The sequence below is a fragment of the Cheilinus undulatus genome, linkage group 22, assembly GCF_018320785.1.
Source record: "Cheilinus undulatus linkage group 22, ASM1832078v1, whole genome shotgun sequence".
NCBI classification, from domain to species: domain Eukaryota; kingdom Metazoa; phylum Chordata; class Actinopteri; order Labriformes; family Labridae; genus Cheilinus; species Cheilinus undulatus.
This window is the reverse complement of record NC_054886.1, coordinates 21,806,213-21,821,948: the sequence shown is the minus strand read 5'-3', so window position 1 is coordinate 21,821,948 and position 15,736 is coordinate 21,806,213. Positions and strand designations below refer to the sequence as shown.

Here is a 15,736-nt window from a genome sequence, read left to right as displayed (position 1 = left end):
TAGTCATGTTTTGCACAACAGCCTAACTTTCTGGAATTGGGGTTTGTATATAAAATGTATAACATCATGTAGTGCTATATCCTGTTCAAACAAATTGAATATATTTCAGATTCCCATGAGCACTCTTTAAATAATAATAAAAAAAAAACTTATGTAACTATATGACCAATTAGTTTCCTTTAAGTGTATCAATTCTAGAATAAATGGAAGAATGAGATAACAATGGGGATAAGAGACAAAATCCTTCTCTGCTTTTCAGAATACCAGTCTGACTCCCTCCTCAGCAGAGAAAAGACTTTTCACCTTCCTCGACCCACTACCAAGGCTTTTAATTTGCATACAGTCCCTAGAATAGGAAAAACACTTCAGCGCTGTATTTCCCCACAACTTCGAGCCAACTTGCTTGTGGCAGTTGAACTTTTCTTCAAACGAGCAGAATGTGCTCTCAAACCTCAAACAGGAACTCTTTTATTCCTAGATCATGTAATGCAATCAAGTCAAGTCAAATATAATAAAATAAACACAAGAAGAAGACATAACATTAAAGTCATTTTTGAAGCATAGCTCATTTTATTGTTTAAACAGTTTTGCATAGGAAATATATCCACTTCCAGTAATTGACTGCAGTAAAAACAGCTGCTAGCAGTATAGGCTGGATATAACAGTAACAATCACAAAAAGTTGAGCCTTTATTTACACTGATTTTAATCTTGTGGCAATTTTAGCCCCTGCACCAAATGTAACCAGCTTGAAGGCATCGCCTTATGCTTGGCGTTTCTAAAATCAATAAAAGAAGGGATATCAAGGCCTTCGCTATACAGTTCACAATGGACACCTGTGGCTCCTAAACTGTCAATGAAAGATAAAAAACAAATAAAAACAAAAGGTTTTCAAAAGTCCTCTAAAACGTACATTCAGATACATACATAGACCTTTGCACACACTTGCAGTGTAACTACGATCACTACTGGAGACTGTTTACATATTGTTTTTGTTGGTGTTGTTGTTGTTGTTCATTTTAAATATAATTTCATCAAGTAGAAATGTGCGCGCAGAGGGAATTAAAAGTGCCACAAGACCCAAAAATAAATCAGCCCTGCAGAGAAAACTGGTGACCAATCTTGAGAAAAGACATTTTTGATCATCCTTTCACTGTGTTTAGTGTAGCACTGAACCCCTGCCCCACTCCCCCTTTTACAAATGAAACAAAATAAAACACTTTCTCTCAAATTTTCAACAAGCTTGATATGATGTGGGCATTGTTACCATGATTTAAAAAAAACACAATAGACCCCCCTCCCTAAAATAATAAAAAAAAAAAAACCCAAAGACATCAAAAAGGTCATGAGAATAATCCAGATGAGTTAGCCACATTCTGTTCTGTGTGAAGGTGTTTCATCTCGTCACATATGAAAGTAAGTCTATCACATTTTACAAGTATTTACAACAGACACTTGGACAGCTTGAACAGGCACTGCATTGCTATCTTTTAGTCTTCTTTAGGTGAATGTTACATCTGGTAAAAATGCTGGTTTTCATGTTTAGAACAACCTGATGCTAAGTGACTAGCAGCTAGCCAACGTGTGGAAGGTGTATTGCTTATGTAGGATGAAAATGAAGATCTAATGTTTCCTCTATGTCTGTGTATTTGCCCTCTGAGTCCTCTACAGAATGTGACATTCAGTTTCAAAGAAAATAACACATATTGCATGAGTGCCACAGGTCCTCCTTGCATAAAGTCGCCCTGTTTCATGATTGACAAAACACTTTGTAAAATGATGTTGTTGTGAGTGTTAAAATCTGCCTTGAAGCTGCTGATAGGTGGGTTAAAATTTCAAGTTTCAAGCTTATTGATTGGCCACAGAAATGTGTAACCTAGCCTGAAGATGCTAAATATATTAGCAGCTATACCCTCATTAGCTAGAAGGTACAGTTCCCTAAAATGAAGCATCTGCAATTCGTCTTGTTTGTTTGTAGTGTAAAAGGAACTTTTCCACATGACATCGGGCATAGACAGCATGTGGAATGTGCAAAAGGAGTGATTCCTTGATGCTTTTCTTGAAGCAGATATACGAGCGCATCGTCTACATATTGGCGAAGTAAACCTTTCAAAATTGGCCAAACTTTTTTTGAAATGTAGCACCAATTGTTTGCAACATTTCCTCTGAAAACAAACAAAATAAAGGATAAAAGAAGCAATCTGATCAATTCTTAGAGGACGTTTCTTGCTGCAGATTTTACCCTGCTTCTCACTTTAGGTCAGGTGCAATCTAGGGCCGTTTTCTTTAAACTGGTGAAGTTTCATGACCTCCCAGCTGCTACAAGGAACACACTCACACCACCATCTTGTTGGACAAGAATTCATACCCATTAAAAAACAAATAAATCACATCACACTTGCTATGGCCACACTAATCAAAGAACAAAAAATCAAATATTCATGAAGTGTTTCCCAAATGGAAATATCTAAGCACTAACCAAGATCAGAAATAATAATATTACAATTTTAAAAAGCCTTCATTGATGACGTTTTTATATTTATGGATCTGTATAGAATATTTCCCAACCTCCTCTTTTTTTCTACTTTACATACAAGAATACCACAACTTAAGCAAAAACACTTTAGATTCTATGCATCGGGGAATTCTGGAGAGTTCTAACCCAAATCCAGCCTCCGATTAAATTTTCCCTAAAATGGAACTGACTCATTTTTCCCCCCAGAATTGAAGATTTACAAATAAGGGTTTAAGAGAAGAACTCTCGAGAAAGTTTACAGTGTACAAACTCCTGTCCTATGGCAGGCTCTTTTTTTTAATCAATAGAAAGACCCTCATCTTCTCTCGTTGTGTAGTGTCAGAGGCACTCGATCACACACCCAGCTCACAAGTCACACATGCGCGCATGCACACAAACACCCAAGCTGCCAAAGCAGAGTTCAACCCCACAGACTACTGCTATCGACGCAATCAGGATATTTACCTTTATGTACAGTCTCCTATTCAAATAAACACCAAAGTGACCCTGACACATTTTTATCCAACACACATCCAGTCACAAACATACTTGGGGACAATGCACTTCAGTGGGGTCTCCAATGGCCAAAGGCTGCAAAGCACTTAGAGATTTCCTTTTTTTAAAAGAGAAATAAAGAAAATAATTAAAAAAGACAGAACAGTGCACATAGAACGGGGTGACTTTTCAATTTTTCTGCATAAGAAATCTGGGTGAAGACGGAGAGATTGAGCTTGACTTGAGGATTCTTTTCCAAAATAAAAACGATAAATAAAAAAAGTTTTCTGCTTCTTAGCCCTCTGCGTGATCGTACCTCTCTGAGGGGAACATTTCTTTCACGATTGTAGGGGAAAGAGTGCAAAAGGTGTCGCAGCAACAAAAGCGCCGCTGTGAGAAAAGTATTTTTACAATAAAAAGAAGGAAAACGATTGTTATAAATAATGCCCTGTATTACTCCTGAGAGATTTATTTAAGACTGGGGGGTTCAAAACACTGCACAGGGAGAAGACGATTGCCTATGTGCTATTTAAGTGCTATATTTTTCTAGTAGATTCTATTTAGACAACACAAAACGTCTGTGGTCCAATTTTTCTTGTCTATGGGGCTCTGCAGGGGAAGTATCTCAGGAATTGACATATGTGCATATCCTATATACATTTGTACAAATCTACGTCTTATAAAATACTTTCTAAAGGCTTGCTTGAGCCTGTCTGCGTCTGATTTGGACAGGTCTCAGTAGCATTAGTCGGTGTGTGATTGTTGCGCAGGTCACAGGCCACTTCACTGATAAGGCATCTACATGGGAATTGCATTCGGTTACGTCTACAATAGCACTGCGTAGGATTCAATAAGAGCATGCAACAGTATTCATTCTGAGTTGCTGCTTAAAAAAAAATGGAGTTCTACATAAACTGATTTCTTTAAATGATTGTCATACTCAAGTCAAGCCGTCTCTCCTGTGAAAAATGAGCTCCTTCAAGATCACATGCTAGCACCCCAGGTGGAAAGTTGAAAGGAAGAGTCACAGTAGACCAATCAGTGACTTTGCAGCCGTAGAAAGACCAAGGGTGCATTTTTTTATAAGTACTTCTAGAAAAATACCGCCCTCTCCCCTAAAACTCCCGAATTCAAAATACACTGGAACACGTCTCACCGTCAGTTGGTAGGCCTAAATATGCTAAAGAAAGAAAAAAAAGACCTTGTCATACACTGCATAGAAAGCAGTCCCCACTTTGGTCAATAAAAAAGGAAAACACCCACAACAACAACATCATCAACAACAACAACGACAAACAACGATATCAACAAAATAAATGCATTACAATATTGTCTATCTCCAAACTAGCCTCTAATAATTGACGCATCTATAAGCACTACCTACATAGGCAAAACTTGGTATTGCATAATTTTCATAATTCTGAATTCCACCCTCCACAATAGTAACTGGAAGATGAGAAAATGAGCAATTGAAAAACAAGGAGAACAAAAGATGACAGGTTATTAGAAAAACCACCAAAATACTGAGAAAAAAATGCTGGTTGATTACAAACTTTAAAACGGCAACTATACACAGCCTTGATATGCAATGTAACTGTGAGATAGAGTAGTACATGAAGTTAAAAATCAACAATTTTATTCAGAGTACAAAACAATTCTTATCATAAAAATGTTAATTTTTTTCTATAATGATAAATGCAGCAAAAACAAGTGTAGTGATGTCTCTATATTCAAAGGCAAGGCACGTAATGTGGACTATATGTCATCGTGCAAATTAAGAGTATTGGAGAGATTTTCCTCGTATAAATATGTCTGGACTGGAGAGGCAATGGCTGTGAACATGCCGTGCACATTTCTAGATTTCAGGGATTTGCCACCACCTGGATTCATAACTTCAGTTTTCACTGAACCTTGCACAAACTGCTTTACACATAAGCCGACTGTACATTTGCATGAATTAATACTTTGCATTCCATTTTTTTTGTAAACATAAGCTTTAGAAGCTGATGGCCAAATGCTCTTGATCTTATCCTGAACATTCAAAAAATGAAATGCCATTTTTACACACTATGTGTGTCTAGTTTCTTTGCTTATGTTTCATAATTTCATTCCCAAAAATAAATAAAAAAAAAAATCTTCCCATTACGATGGGAAGGGCTCAAAAGAAGTGCTGGTTTTGCTCAGCGCTGCACAGGTAGTATAGTGCTTGCCTTCAACTGCTTTTCAGCTTGATGTTTATCTGTGTGAGGAGACGGATAAGCGACTGAAATCATCAAATGTTTTCTTAAACATTTTACCCAAAAAACCACTTAATATTTATCCCCCTTCCTTTAGAGTCTTAGGGCTGACAGACTGATAGCTTCCCTTCAAAAATTCAATTGCACTTGCCTCTAATGAGAATTTCATAAACTCCGTCTTTTTAAAATCCTTTTGTAAAGGAATTTTTTAATGAGGGGTCCAATCTTGAGCCGAACTTTTAGTGTTTTTTGAAAACTGCAATGAGAGTTTTGAACTCTCACAAGAGTTTGCGTTAATTCTTGAAGTAGCACTAAAGAATAAGCAAAGTCAACACATTTTCTGAACAGAGTCTTATCACAGTAAACTGAAATCAAACGGAAGAAGAAACACTCTGAATTCACAATTTTTTTGTTCCTATGGTGCACACAGTGAATCTTTGACGTGGGAAAGCCTCTTTTAAAGAGGGCTGAGTCGGAGCCATCCACCAGGCAGAGGTTGTTGATGTGCAGACCTCTTCACTCGTGTGTGTTTGTGTGTAAATTGAGATTTTCCCCCTTCTCCGACATGGAAAAATAGGAATTGCCGCTATGAGACTAGAGTGTCATGCAATAAAACATTAAGGCATCTATACATCACAGTATTTGAATGGACTGAAAAGTTCTGCAAACAAAACGACTGACTGGTGGCTGGTGGATGTGTGGGCAGGGCAGACAGCAGACCTGAAGCTTCTTCTTCTTCTCTTTCCTCTGAAGCGATTCCCTCGTCTTCTCTTCACGGCCAGTGTCCTTCATGGGGAGGGACAGGAGTTGGAGGGGGAGGGTTGGGGGACGATTGCGCAGCTTCGTGCTGCTTTTGCTGGTTTCGCTCATGGCTGCGGACGCCTGTAGTGCGAGCTCTGCACCACCCATCCACCCTGTGAGGTCATCCGGCCTCTGCGTGTTCAGTTCCCTGTCTCAGCGGGGACCAAGGGCTCACCAATGATGTTTATGCTGTAGTTCTGGTGGACATTTGTTGGCAGAATCGGAGTCCCGTTCGACACTTGGAATGGAACTAAGCTCGCCCAGGTACCAGGACTGCAAGGAGAGAAAAACAGAGAAAGACAGAGGGAGACGGAGAGATTAGTCACATGCTCTTAATCTGTTTGTACAGTCAAAATCTGATTCTTCCTCTCAATAATACAAAACGGTACTTCTCTAATGTCCGGCATGACTGCTCTGCTGACAGTCATCAAGGCAAAAGTTCTTATTTTGACTGATTTAGACAGAGAGAGGCAAAGAAACAGAAAAACAGCTCATTAATCTACGCTGAGGTGATTGCACTTGATTCCCAGTGAAGGACATCATGTGACGCAGGCCCTCGTCTCTGCATTGACAGCAGTATAGAAAAGCATGGAGGGGGGTAGTTGTGATTGGTGTGGGGGTGGAGGGATGTGGAGGGGGTCCCTACACAAAGCTGTCCCATCCCTATTCATCTCACGCTAATGGCAAAACAACACAGTGATTGTTCCTGGGGAGCAACGGTGCTAACTGAAAACGCGAGCGGGGAACAAACAGCATGTTGTTCCCGTGGGGTGCTGCGCTACGTAGATGTCAGATAATTAGCCCCCTCCCTCCCTCCGCCCCCTTCTCCCCCCCACAGGCCCCCAGTGTGCACTCATCTAACTCCCTCCCACCTCTCACATCACCTCTGCTAGGTCTGAGTACCTGTGTCGCACATTTTTTACCCCACTGACCAAACTTTTTACGAGACAAGCGAAGAAGAGCAGGGGGAAACGACAACTGTGGGACCATAAAAAACAGAAGAAAGATGTTGAAATAAGTGGAAAAAGAGAAAGTGCAAAGATTTAAACATTCTCTGTCATTCTTCATGACGACTGTTTTTGCTCTAGATCAACCAGTCTGCCTCTCATACAAATCACGACTCAATGCTTCTGAACTTGAAACAAAAGGAAGACAAGTTCAACAAAGCTCAAAGTCTCAAAGCCTGACTTTTTAATAAGAAGTGACACAAAGGACAAAGAAAAGATCTTTAAAATTGCTGCAAACATCCACTAAGTTTAAATTTGTCTCTGAGTGCGTAAAGAGTTAAAAACAACCTCAAGGCTAATCCTCTCAAGCAGTTTTCTCCCTGTCCAACTCGTCCTCATGCTATCCTCTCTCTCCCGCTCTCCTCCCCTCCCTCTTTCTCTCTTTCCTCCTGCCAAAAATCATCGGACAGGAAAGGGGGGATTAAGTTTTTCCTACCTTGCTGAACAAAGAGCGCACAGAGTGGCCAAGGACTGCAGCTCTCTCTTTTTCGTTCTTCCTTCCACCCTCCCTCCTTCCCTTCTGTGTGTTTTCTCCTTCTTTATGAAACTCCTCTCAGGTAATGGCTTACATTTGAGGACCACACAGCTACAAAAGCGGACGAGCAGGGCCTTTGTGTGCTTTAAACGAGCAGATCGGTTTTAATCTTGTTAAAATCGATGGCTGTCGGGCCGTATCTGCATCCTGAAATGTAAAGCTGAAGTGGTTTTTATGTAAAAAAAAAAAATCTTTTATAAGAGTGGATTAAAGAGTGGAGGGGGCTGAAGACTCCCATCACTACTAACAGAGACGTATAGATTTGCCTCATTTGAATTACTTCATATAAATATAGAGGATATCCTTAAAAGTCCCATCCAAAGAAAGTTTTTGCCTCATGTAGTGCACCTTTTTAAATCATTTGGTATCATCTAATTAGGATAGTTAATTCAGTTTTAATTCAAATTACAATTTTGGCTTCCTATGATCACAGACAAGATAATTGAGATTAAATGTTTATGCCATAATAAACTTTGTTGTCCACAGGTTTTGTCAGGTGTGATAAATGTTTCAGAACATCACGACAACCAACAACAGAATGCAATGTTTTCAGATGGCTGGATCCACCTCTCCTTTTCTGAAGGTCTCCAAAGGTGTGCCTCAAGGTTCATTCTGAGTGCCTGTTTTATTTTCCATTTCTATAAACAGTAGGCATGACTACCTTTTAAATGACTTGTGTCATTTTTATGCTGATGACATCACTACTTTTGGCTGTTCGTCATCGAATACACAGGTGTTTTGAGTTTTTACAATCTGCTTTTAACGTCCAATCTCATCTGCAGAAACTTAAGTGCAGACAGAACCAAACTGATGATATTTTTTTAATTGAAGTAAATTACAAAGGAATATTCCATCAATTCTAACTTTACAAGGTGGACCTGTCCAGCTAGTTTTAACCTGTATGTATCTAGAATCAAGGCTCTTCTTGGCTTAGTTCCCTCTGACTTCTGTAGTCTTCTCCAAAGAACTAAAAGTCACTATGGCTTGTGTTCTTGTGACATTTCCACCTTCTTGTTCATCCTGTAAGGACTGAACTAGAGAAAAGAGCTTTCGGTTTTGCAGCCCCCCCTCTGCATGGAATAATCTCCACACTGATTTGAAACCATCTGAACTCATTTCACTTAAAGCCTTTCTCTCATTCTTAAATAATCAACTACGTGAGACCATTGTTCCTGTTCCTGTGATCTCAATTTCCTGTACTTCAAATGCAAATGAGCACTCTTTAAAATGAATCCTAGCATTACTTCATGCAATCACACGCCCAGCCGTGGTCAGCTGACGGCCAGCAGATGCTAATTATTGCCTCCCAGCTTGTACAGCCAATCACAACTCTTTCTTTCAACACACTGGTGTATTTTAATATGACGTACTCACTAAATCCTGCCTGCAGTAATGCTTATACACCACACAGCTGCTGCTGGCAAAGCTTCACCTCCTCCACCCCAGCTTCCTCCTTTATAGCATAAAGCTTGTTGCACCCTCATATTCAGATTCAGATTCAAGCTACTATGGATTAATTGCTTTTGAAGTAATTTAATTGTATGCATTGTCAGAAATGTATCTATCCATATGGGGTTCCTAGACAAGGGCTCTCTGGAAAGTCAAAGCCACTTTGCAATAAAATGGTTAAATATGTGACGAGAGTGTTCCTGACTGAATTATTGTTTTGATTTATTGGTTGTAATCTGTTGTTTGTTTATGTATAATTTGTTATGACGTGTGCTGCTGACCTGTTGGCCAGGTCATCCTTGTAAGGAGATCTTAAACTCTTGATCTGGCTGAATAAAACATCCTATTTTCATATTGTTATATTTCTAAACATATCTCTTACTGTTTATTCCTTGTTTTTTAAGTTTCCAGATTATTAAAGTGTTTCAAAAGTTAAATTATTTGTGGGATACAGTTGTTGTGTTCCCTTATTGTGATCTGAATAATAAAACAAAACCCCAGTTTGATTTCTGCCATCATCAATCAGCCCTACTTTAAGATGCAGGTTTTTTAAGCCTTATTACAGGAATTCTGGGTACTGAGTTGTAAAGCAGTAGCCTTTTGCTGCCTCCACCTGCAAACAAAGCCAAAAATGCTACCTCAGTATGTCTTTCTTTCCACACTTTATCAATACACATCTTAATGTTTCTGTACTACAAGCATCTTGGTTGGACCTCCACTGCTGCCTTTCCTCAGATAACCTTCAAGATGGCCTCCCCTGGCCCTGTCCAACTCCAAAACCTTGCTAATTCTACTCCCTGCGAGCACAGCCTGGCCATACAGCGTGCTTCGTTTAAGGATTAGCTCCCTAAATTAGATTATCTAATGGCATCTTAATGGATTGCTGACCCATTTCCTGCACAATGGCAACATGCGAGTTGGGCAGCGTTTTAATTTCGGGGATAGAAACTGAAGAGGCAATGCTGAGTGCTGCATTTAAAGGGGAAGATCTGACTTATTCTGTCTATATGTTGAACAGTGAATACTTCAACAAAGAGGGGAAAAATAAAATACAATTAGCGTCCCAGCTTTGTAATGAATTAAGTAAATTCAGCTGGGATCTTTTTTATCAGAGCTCATTACTGTAGGAGAGGAGGAGTCAGCTGTGAGTAAAGTAAAGAGAGTTGGAGCTGCTGCAGGGGACATTTTTCTCTGCTACCTCCACTGGCCTATTAGGAGGCCTATTGAAGGGGGTTCTGCCGTGTGCATGTTTGTTTAAAAAAAAAAAAAAAAAAGGTTTGTGATTGCACAAAATGAGCAACACGCACACATTCACACTTGCAAACTTCCAGAGAAAAGAGAGACGTAACAGGAAAAGGCTTAGCTCAGCTCGCTCGCCCTGCCATGCTGAAACGGTTCAGGTTTACCCCCCAGGGAGGGAGACGTGTACAGTATGGAGCAGGGGGAGGTGACTGGGGAGGTGAAGGGGGTTGTTTCTCTAGCTTTAAGTTAAAGATAGTAAGCATGACTTCAGCATTAAGTCTGACAAAGCTGAGCTTGTTACAACGTGGAAAGTAAAACATCCTCACGTGGCTGAGAAGCTGACCTGGAATGACTTCTTTGATTCAACATGGTTTGACATTATTGCTTCTAAAAACCTCCCTTCAGGTTTGTATGAGGAAGTGAGAGTATCTTGTTTTTGTTGGGTGCGTTTTCTAGAGAAAGCTGTGGAATATTTGTCATCATTCACTGACAAATAACAGGGTGGTGACAAAGCATCATGACGGAAATAAAGCTGTATGATTTGTTGCTTTCCTCAGATGACACAAGAAACATTAAATCATTCTTTTCCAAAGGCAGAGTTTTCATTTATTCTAAAACATCCCCAAAAAATCATGAGCAATTCTGTGGAAAAACCTGCGGCAGGGTAGAAAATACATGGTTAATTACATTTGAGCCACATCCATTAAGTAAAAACACCAACATTTACAGGAAAAGGTGGAAATAACTCAAGAGTGAAGAAGGATAAAAGAATAGAAAGATGGGGGAGGACATCTTGAGAGAGACACAAGGAAATATCTTTCATTTTTATCTGAGCAAAGCGGGACCACGTGTCAGAAGTCAACAACAAATTAACTTCTAAGGAGTAGGAAAATATGGAAAATCATTCATGATATGGTGATATTAATAGCAGTTTGTGTATTGATGTGGAGTGAGAGAGAGGGCATGAAAGAATGAAAAGGTTACCTTTGCCAAGTAATCCCCAAAGTGTCGTCAGTGGCACTGGGGCCATAATGCCTGCCGTTTTGAGTCACGCTCCAGTCACACTTCCTCAGCTGTCAATTGAAACCTAGCAGTCAGATCACTGGGCCAAGACAACTTCCACTTTAGATAACACTACAACTCAACACTGTATACACATAATGCATGCAGAAGAGAGCAGGAGCAGCTTCAGTAAATATAAATGAGTCCTAACTGGTATTTGAAATATAAAAATAGAGCATGGAATCAGAGTGATTAACTGTTGGGTCAAATCAAAGATATGGGAAAAACAGACAGAAAGAAAAAACATGCATTCACAGTTAGTACAACAGCTAACCTGGAATGAAAAAGATGAGTAGGTTAGTTTTATCTGTGGGTTGCATCATAATGGTAGTGTTTATGTGTGTTGTTACTGCTGTTAGCTGATGAAGCCATGCAACCCAGTGGATGCATGCACCCTGCCGATAATCGCTGCTTCAGTGTAAGTGCACTTTAAGATTCAGGAGGGAGAAGGCATGCCCTCAAGCATGCAGACGTTTTTTTCATTAGCTAACTGTTTTTATTGATTAGGGGTCAAAATTACAATGAAGTTAAAGAGCAAACACGCACCCACACAACTTGCACACACATGCACTCTTACTCTAACCCTCTATCCCCCCTCTTAAGACATGCCAACCTTACATACAGATTACAAATTACTGCAAAAAAAAAGCCACACACAAACTGTGTCTCCTTTGCATGCATTATGCGAGCGCACGTGTCGGCAATCCAGCTGAGAGCTATCTCTGCCAATACCAACCTAACCTTGCCCTGTGGTCAACACATTCATTTAGTAATGCATCGGGCTAAAACTGCACTGTTAGCACTCTGTGTGCAGCGGTAGACGTTCTGCAGAGGCTCTTAAGAGGGATTTAATCAGATATATACGCATACGCTGAATATTCAAAGCCATTTGTGGGGACGAGAAATGTGCTCTTTCTCCTCCGAGCACCTGGGGGAACACATCAGGAGACGATGATGGGTTCCTACTCGAAGCATACTCAAAAATGTTGATGTGCTTTTGTGATGCTTCTTGACTTTTTCAAGAAAAACTGCAGAGTAGTGGCAGTAGAATGAGAATCTAAGGAGTTAATCTCAAATTAGTGAAATAGTTCTACTCCATCAGAAGCTGCGGAATAAAGCAGAAAGGAAGACAATGTTCCCATGTTTATTGAAGGTTGGGAGACGAAGCCCCCATGCCGCTCCCGCGCTCTCCAGCCTCACAAAAGCTTGGAGAGAATGTGCGGGTTGGGCCAGACGCTTGGTGCCACCGCTCCTCGAGGGGCTCGCCATCTGTCCGCTGGCACCGGCACATCAGAGTGGCACAGGCAGCGGGGGGGGGACGGAGACGGGGAACGTTAGCAAACAGATGCGGGCAGATTGTGGATTAGGATCCTTCCTTAGATAATACCAAATGACATCTGATCACGGATCTTTCCCTGCGGAATGCTCGATGGTGGCATTCCCTCGAGGGGTTAACCAAGGCGAGAGATGAATGGAGGGTTTTCACACATTCGCTGCCTGGGAATCGTAGAGCAGGTGTGGGAGCGTGTGGTGGTGTTGTTTTGTTTTGTTGCTTTCATTTAAGGAGCCTACTGTGCGTGTGTATCACAGCCTCTTTTTCAGCGCTGCCACAATTTATAATAGGCACTGCTCTCAAAAGAAGAACAGTTTATGTGCACCAGAAGTAATCAGGTAAAAATCAAGTTATACTCTAGTCCTGGAAATATAAGATGATAATGCTTGCTCTAATGTAGACGTTCAAGAAGGATGGAAAGATCTGTTTTTATGCTACAATGATTCATAAATTCCCAATTTGCCTTCTAAAGCTTCTGCTTTTCCTCTGTTTAAAATGAAAAATCAAAGGTAGCTTTGAAAGCAGCAGTGTAGGTCACGGCCTCTATCCATCACACAGACAGTCGCACAAAGAACAGTGCACGTCCGTGGTCCAGCCCCACAACTGACCATTTTAAAAAACTCAGACAAATGAGTATGACGTGTTTCCTCTTCTAACCAAGCCTAGCGACAAACATCTGCAACTAAACATCTGAAAATATCAGTAAGCCTCACGGATAAACATCCCAACGCCAGATGAAGACAATGACAGAGCACTGGGTGAAAATGTTTTGTCCTGAGGGACTTGGCTCGGTGTTGGCTCTGCTCGGCTAGGCCAGATCCCAGGCTGTTAAATCAGACAACGGAGAAGAAAAACAACTGTGACAAGCAGAAGCATTATGAATCAATATGAAGACTGTTTAGCAGTCCTACAGTCGACAAGAACATTTATTCATCTAGTTAAAGTATGAAATATTCCTATTGAAGATGTCACTGTTTTATATTTTAAGCCTGTTTGAAGCAGAGTCCAAAAACTGTTTTTATTTTCTGATGATAATCTGAATCATTCAATTACAATTTATGAGAGGTATACTACAGCATCTCTTCTATTATATCATCATGCTGTTTGTTAGGAGGATAATAATACATGTGGCTGATTTACACTTCAAAAATCTTATACAAAAGGCCTGAAAGCATCTCGACACGTCAAGTTTTGGACAGAATTCAGCATGCTAAGGCTGCTGCGGTCATGTGTAGTCACTGTGTGCTCCAGTGAATGAAGTAGCTAGGAAATATGGAAGACAAACTGTGCAACATCAGCCAAGTGAATCCTCCCTCTCCTCCTCCCTGGCAAAATAAAAGCTTCCCCTGACTGCTGACAAACATTCGCTGCTATTTTTTCCCCTGCCTGCTCTGAATGTAAGGATAAAATGGAGAGGGAGAGAAAAAGACTGAAAGAGGGGTGAGGGAACAGAGGCCAGCTTTGTCATTTTCTTACTAAACATAAAAAAGAAAAAAAAATCAAGCTGAGGAGAAACCCAGCGATCATTATGTAGCCGCGTGCAGATGCATTCAATTAGCTGTGGTTGGAAAAGCTTTGGCCTGAGACCAGCGCTTTCAATGAGACAGGGTGGGGGGAGAGCACTCTCTCCCATCCAACAACGCCGTAACACTCCTAACCTCGCAAGATGCACACAAACACACCCACATGCAAACATACAAGGGGTCACCACATCTAACCTAAGGCCGCTGCTAGGGCAACCGCGTGACGCCAGCTGTAAATATTCAGCTGTAAATGAGGGAGTGTACCAATTACACGTGTTATGTGTGAGTGTTCCTAAAGATATGTGAGGAGGAAGTAGAGTTGAGCGCATTATGGCCTCAAAGACACCCTCATGTCCCATCCATCCTGTGAGTAGTGGCCGCACAATGACCGTGCATTTCCTGACACTTTTTTAAAGTTTTTCTTTAATGTAACTCTAGGAAAAAGAAGCCTACTCTAGTCTACATGGCAAATTAAAACTCAGACACACAAACTCATTCATATTCACACACACAATTATAAATTATATGTTTTTCTTGTTAATAATTCAAGAGAAAGGGAAGTGTGGTGTAGTGTATTGTTTGTAACTTGGTTGGTAAACTCAAAGCTGCCAATAATCATAATTTTTCCATCATATAAATAGGGCATTATTAACTCAATTAAGTCATTAAAATGTGACTACTCCTGCAAATACTAACAAAGTCAAATGGCAGCATCAAAAATGTGTCTTCAGTGCAATCTACCAGCTTTTGCATGCTAAACCTCACTCTTACATGGGTCTAACAAAAAATCCTAAGTGTTGATCACATTTTATGTACGCTTTACATACCAAAAGTGATTGCTATGCTTGACCTTCATCTGTAAGTGCTCAGATCTGATCCACAAGTGCTCTCCTTTTACAAGACCCTTTAATGCTTTCTACAAATCAAACTCAGAAAGCGACAAGCTTTTTGCAGAGGGCAGGGATTTCTCATCTGATATGCAGGGAGACATGAGGGACAGATAAATGAAAGGATAAAAGGAGCAGGTGAGCTGAGTACTGGGGGGAAAGGGGGGAGGGGGGAAACCTCACCTGTTGCTGGTGGAGGAAGGCGGGATCTCTCGTGCTCAGGCCGACAAAACGATTAGCCGTCGGGGTGCCAGGAGCTGAGTAGCCTGGGTAACACGCCATCATAAAAAAACACAAACATATGCTTGCATTAGAATTAGCATTAAAGGAATTTTACACAGTGCTTTTGCTCTGGTGTGGAGTGACTAGCAGGTATTTGTCAGGCAAAATATGCATATGGAGTCCCACAGGGTTCAATGTTGTGCCCATTTCAGTTTTTTTAAAGAAATATTTTGAGCCTTTATTATGCCTTTATTTAGAAAGAGGACAGGGGATAGAGTCAGCAACAGGGACAAGGGAGTGTGGGAGAGACAGGTGGGAAAGGAGTCACAGGCTAGACCAGAACCCGGGCCACCTGTGCACATAAGGTTAAGGTGGAACTGCTATCCATTTCACTGCTATCCTTTTTTTGTTATCTTATTATGACTTGAT

The 15,736-nt window shown here is 40.6% G+C and overlaps 1 protein-coding gene across 3 annotated transcripts in view; it reads right to left on the bottom strand.

Moving 5' to 3' along the window:
- Positions 1-547: 547 nt before the first annotated feature.
- LOC121504231 (nuclear factor 1 B-type-like) overlaps positions 548-15,736 on the bottom strand; it is a 74,670-nt gene continuing 59,481 nt past the window's right edge. For 2 of the 3 annotated variants that reach the window (XM_041778919.1, XM_041778918.1), the window contains exons 10-12: positions 15,269-15,351; positions 11,265-11,353; positions 548-6,320 (exon numbers count right to left, since the gene is read on the bottom strand). In XM_041778919.1, the coding sequence (XP_041634853.1) occupies positions 6,188-6,320; positions 11,265-11,353; positions 15,269-15,351 (305 nt within the window). In that variant the 3' untranslated portion in view covers positions 548-6,187. The remainder of the gene's footprint in view (positions 6,321-11,264; positions 11,354-15,268; positions 15,352-15,736) is intronic. The other variant, XM_041778920.1, reaches the window with a different exon arrangement.